Source organism: Camellia sinensis, chromosome 1 (assembly GCF_055761805.1).
Source record: "Camellia sinensis isolate YWXY chromosome 1, ASM5576180v1, whole genome shotgun sequence".
NCBI classification, from domain to species: domain Eukaryota; kingdom Viridiplantae; phylum Streptophyta; class Magnoliopsida; order Ericales; family Theaceae; genus Camellia; species Camellia sinensis.
Window position 1 is genome coordinate 143,901,231 of NC_138961.1, and position 4,965 is coordinate 143,906,195.

The 4,965-nt window shown below is 33.3% G+C and overlaps 1 protein-coding gene across 1 annotated transcript; it reads right to left on the reverse strand.

The window, feature by feature from the left end:
- Positions 1-2,225: 2,225 nt before the first annotated feature.
- Positions 2,226-3,301, reverse strand: LOC114322701 (norbelladine synthase-like). The gene is made up of 2 exons (XM_028270073.2): positions 2,835-3,301; positions 2,226-2,734 (listed from the first exon to the last, which is right to left on the reverse strand). Exons 1-2 carry the CDS (start codon positions 3,016-3,018, stop codon positions 2,427-2,429), a joined length of 492 nt encoding a protein of 163 aa, XP_028125874.2. The 5' UTR covers positions 3,019-3,301; the 3' UTR covers positions 2,226-2,426.
- Between the last annotated feature and the right edge of the window lie 1,664 nt (positions 3,302-4,965).

Genomic DNA, 4,965 nt, shown 5'->3' on the forward strand with positions numbered 1-4,965 from the left:
CACCCCCAAAGTCTTTCTTGCTCAAGCAGCAATGGTAACAACAATGATGCTGGTAATTTTGAATGCAATATATGCTTCGACTTAGCCCAAGATTCAATTGTTACTCTTTGTGGTCACATCTTTTGCTGGCTTTGCCAGATGTTGATGATGTTTTGATGTTGTTGCTGATTTTTGATGATGTTTGATGATGTAGTTGATGTTTGATAATGTTCACGATGTAGTTGATGTTTGATGATGTAGTTGATGTTGCTGATGTTTGATGATGTAGTTGATGTTTGAAGATTTTGATGATGTTCACGATGTTGATGATATAGTTGATGTTGATGATGTTGCTGATTTTTTATGATGTTTGATGATGTTGATGACGTAGTTGATGTTTCTGATGGTGATGATGTTGATGATGTAGTTGATGTTTTCTGATGTTGATGATGTAGTTGACGTTGCTGATGTTCGGAAAGGAGGGAAATCATAAAAAAGCCTATAGTAAGCTTTTTGAGTATTTTTGTCATTACAACATCAGTAAAAACTTACATTGCCCTCCATTAAAAAAATATTATGTGTTAAATAAATGGGTATATACGTAATTGACATTCAAATAGGACTTATCAATCTACAAAATAAAATGTAGGACCAAATGATTTAACAAATTAAAATTTGGGATTTATTGGTAGTTTTCCCTAAAAAATATTCACAATTATTAAATGAAATGATTATAAAATAAAAATTGTACCATAAATAAAAAATATTTTTTAGGCATTTTTTAGACAACACTTTACATGTAACTGAATAAAGTTACTTACAATTAAGTATTAAATGAAATGATTATAAAAATAAAAATTGTGTCACAAACAAAAAAATATTTTTGAGTTTTTTAAGATATTTTTTAGGCAACACATTACAGTAACAAAATAAAAAATATTTATAATTGAATATTAAATAAAATAATTATAATAAATAAAACCATGTTTATATATTTTTTATTTTACATATTAATGTAAAGAAATAAAAATTAAAAATAAATTATAAAGAAAATAAATTAATATAAGATTTTTTTCTTTAGACTTGGATCACTTGAGTATTTGTTCTTTTTTTTTTTTTGTAAGTTTTTATTTATTTAATTTTTGAGAAAAAAAGTTATTCAGAATATTATAAAGGGTGAAACGGTATGTAACAAACTGTTACGGCCGTTATGGTACCGCTATAGCCGTTACATATGTAAATTTCCATCACACTGCTATAGCAAAAGTAATGAATAACTGTAACCACCACAACTGTTGTGTAACGATGTTACGTTGTGTAACGACGTTACGTTATATAATAGTTGCGGCTGCTTATCTGCTTTCCATCTCAGAAAATCTTCTGAATCAAAATGCAAACATGGACCTGTTCCCAACATATCTTGCAATCTGTGGACTTCTTCCTCCTCCCAAGCCAATAGGGCTCTTCTATTACTCACACTGCTTATTCTATCAACAAAGAATCTCAATGAACAATCTTTATCAACTGAAAGGCTGAAAAGTCTGGGAAATTGAGTTTTTAAACTTGGACTGCCCATCCAGTTATCCCATTATCAACTCTTACATCTATATTTTCCCTGAAAAAATTAAAAAAACAAAGGGCTTGAGGATGCAATGGAAACATCACCCGAAATTTTTTAACAAGTGTTATTGCTAGCATGAGAAGGGAAACAAACCTTATTCCACAAAGCATCTTTTTAGGTCCCAAACCTCCACCACCACTTCATTAGTAAACATAAATTGACAGATCTGATATTTCTGATGCCAAGACCACCCTTCTTTTTATTAATGAAACCTCCTTTCAATTAACCAAATGGATTTTCCATTTTAACTCTGAGTTCCCCACAAAAATGCAGCTTTAGAAATACAAAAATTCAAAATTCTTAAAAAAAATAATAATTTAATGACCAATTAGTCCGGTTCTGCCAAAAAATGATTAAAAAATCAGTCCGTATGAGAAGTTTCTTTGTGACTTCTTTTTATACGTATAAAAGGCCCCATGTCATTATTATTATTAAATAGACACACTTCCCTGATTGACAACCTAGAGCTTTTAGAAATAATGAATGACAGTTGTTTTGATTCAAAATTAAAAAAAACCACACACACACACACCACAAAGAACACATTATTTTGTTTGAAAATATTCTGGTAACCCTGTCTTTCAAGTCAATATAACCAGTAGAAGAAAATTTTAAGGAATGATAGTAATTGAGAAATTAGCTTCTGATAAAAACTCTTTAACAACAACAGTACAACAAACAAACAAGAATTTCAGAACTTATACAATAACATCACTATAACATGGGGAAGAAGTAACACAGATTGGATTTGAAGATATCAAAGTGCATGCTTGTGCATGAATGCATGCATATATATCAACCTTAATTAAATTTAATTACATTTTATTCATTTAATTATGCTTTTTTTTTTGTTGTTCCTAGTGAGATAATTGGAGGCAGCTTCCATAAGCAAGACAAAAGGTTGGATGCTGATCATGGAGTAGGCATTAGCAGCAGCGTCTTCCTTGGCATCATATTCAATTGTGGATCTGGTAATGCAATTCTCCTCCCCTTTCTCTATTATTTCAAATCGAACCCGATACAGAGTGAATCCTAAATCAAGATATCCTCCTTCAATCACCTCCGCTTCCTTCACTCTCTTCTCATCATCAACCTTTGTAAACTTCTCCTTATAAGACAAAAATCCGGGTGTCCCTAGCAATTCGTAATTCCAAATTCATTTAATTTTCATCAACAAATCAAAAACATAAATAATGGGCATATATATATAGATGGATAGATATTGTTGTTATACCTGGTGGAAATACTAAGTTGAGAATGGTCCCAACTCCACCATCGCCTTGTACTATCTCAATTTTGTCAACAACATTAGTGAGCTCTTCTCCCGCGAAGTTGGTAAGTTGGAGAGTGCCATACAGTTCCCAAGCTTGGCTTGCCGACACATTTACTTCAATCTCCTCTGAAACTGTTCCCAACATTTTTTCTTCTATCTTGGTGGTGGTGGTGGGGATCTTAGCATAGATTGATTGGTGATATGTGCGTGAGCTGGTCTGAACACCTAGTTATGTGCATACAGAGGGGCTTGAAAAGATTATTAACAATTTAGATGATGGTGAGGACAAGGTTTAAAAGAATAGAAAATTGGGAAGATTGGCATGAAATGATTCCTGATTCAAGTAAGACAGCAGTGGTTGACAATGCATATGGGTTTAACAAATGAGTTTTAATTGAAACATTGCCATATTCAACTGGGGAGGGAATTGTTTGATTTTATTTAAGCCCATTACCAGCCACTCTACCACCACACATTCCAGAATACCCTATGGGAATAACTAATGTGGACAAGATCTTTCCATGTTGGATTGTAGCATTTATGGCATTTGGAAAGTGGAGTGCTGTGTGGAGTTGTTTCAAATGTTGAAAGGGGGGAGGTTTGCGATCGGTGGTTTGTAGTGGCATGAAGATGAAGGATTGGTCTCTCGGAGTTTTTGTAAGGTAATATGTTTGTTTTCTATTCGTTACCGTTTCTGATTAGTTTTGACGTTTGTTATTTTTGTAAGGTTTTTGTAAGTAAAAATGCGACGTTTTTACGTTTGTTCCATTGTTAGGTGTTCGTGTGTGCCGGTTATAAGGTTTAATGTTGGCCATTCTACAATTTCACATTCTCACATGTCTTACGTAGTTGCATCGAAAATGTTTTTTTGTGCTCGTTTGTTTGTGTGACATTTGGAGTTGTGTTTATGTGTAGGAACGGGGGATGACATCATGTTGTTATGTTCGCACGGTAGCAACGTTGTAGTCATGATGGATTCTGAGTTAACATATACGTAACAACACAATTGACATTGACAACACCACACTAACGTCTTGGGGTTAATATACGCCTGTCAAGATTCTGATCGAATATGTCACAATCCGATTTTGAATTCAAAAACCCTAACCTATTTCTCAATGTATCTTCATTTCCAAATGTGGGGATGGTGTTGCCACATTAGGGCAACATTTCAGACAAGGAACACCCAAACGAGATCCCTGTAACGTTCAATCACGTTCAACATTTGAATTCAAAAACCCTAAACTACTAGAGAACATATCTTCAATCCAACCGCAAGGATGTGATTGCTGTATTAGGATAGAATTCCCAACGTGAAACACCCAATTGGGATCTCCGTAACGTTCACTTTTGAACGTATCTTCAATCTAACAGCAAGGATGTGGTTGCCATATTAGGACGAAATTCCCAACGTGAAACACCCACATGGGATCTCTGTAATGTTCACTTTTCGCAACCCTAACCAAACGTGAAGCCGGATCGGTGATTCCTTTTCCAATTTTAGTGTGGTGTTCCAAAACGTGGAGTTGTTGAATGTGGGATACGAAAAGATGAAATGTGTAATTCAAAAAACTCTATGGTGTGTTTTTCCTAAATGTGACATTGTATGGAGGGACTACTACATTTTAGGTAATAAACAATTGTTACCAAAAACGGCATAATGAATGGGCAAATGTGTCAATTAATGTCCAATGGGACTAACGTGTACATTTAAATTAATTTGGGACCTATTGATCCAAAAGTTATCATTTGGGGATTTATGGGTCAATCACTTTTAATATAATTGTCCTGTTAAAATTTCTTAATGTCGTGTTTGGTTAAAAGATTTGTGGGAGGGATTTAAAAATTAAAAGGGAAAATGTAAGTAAAATATGAATAAAATATATCTTAATTTCATCTAATTTCATATACTTTTTCTTTTTTTTTTTTAAATCTCTTTCCGAATCTCTTAACCAAATACAACGTAAATGAAAAAAAGGAACAGCAAGACAAAGGAGTAGTCCCAGTCCAATATATCTAGATTTTTTTCCTCTCTCTATTTATTTATTAATTATTATTATTATTATTTTGGGAGAGGGGATGTCTACCAATA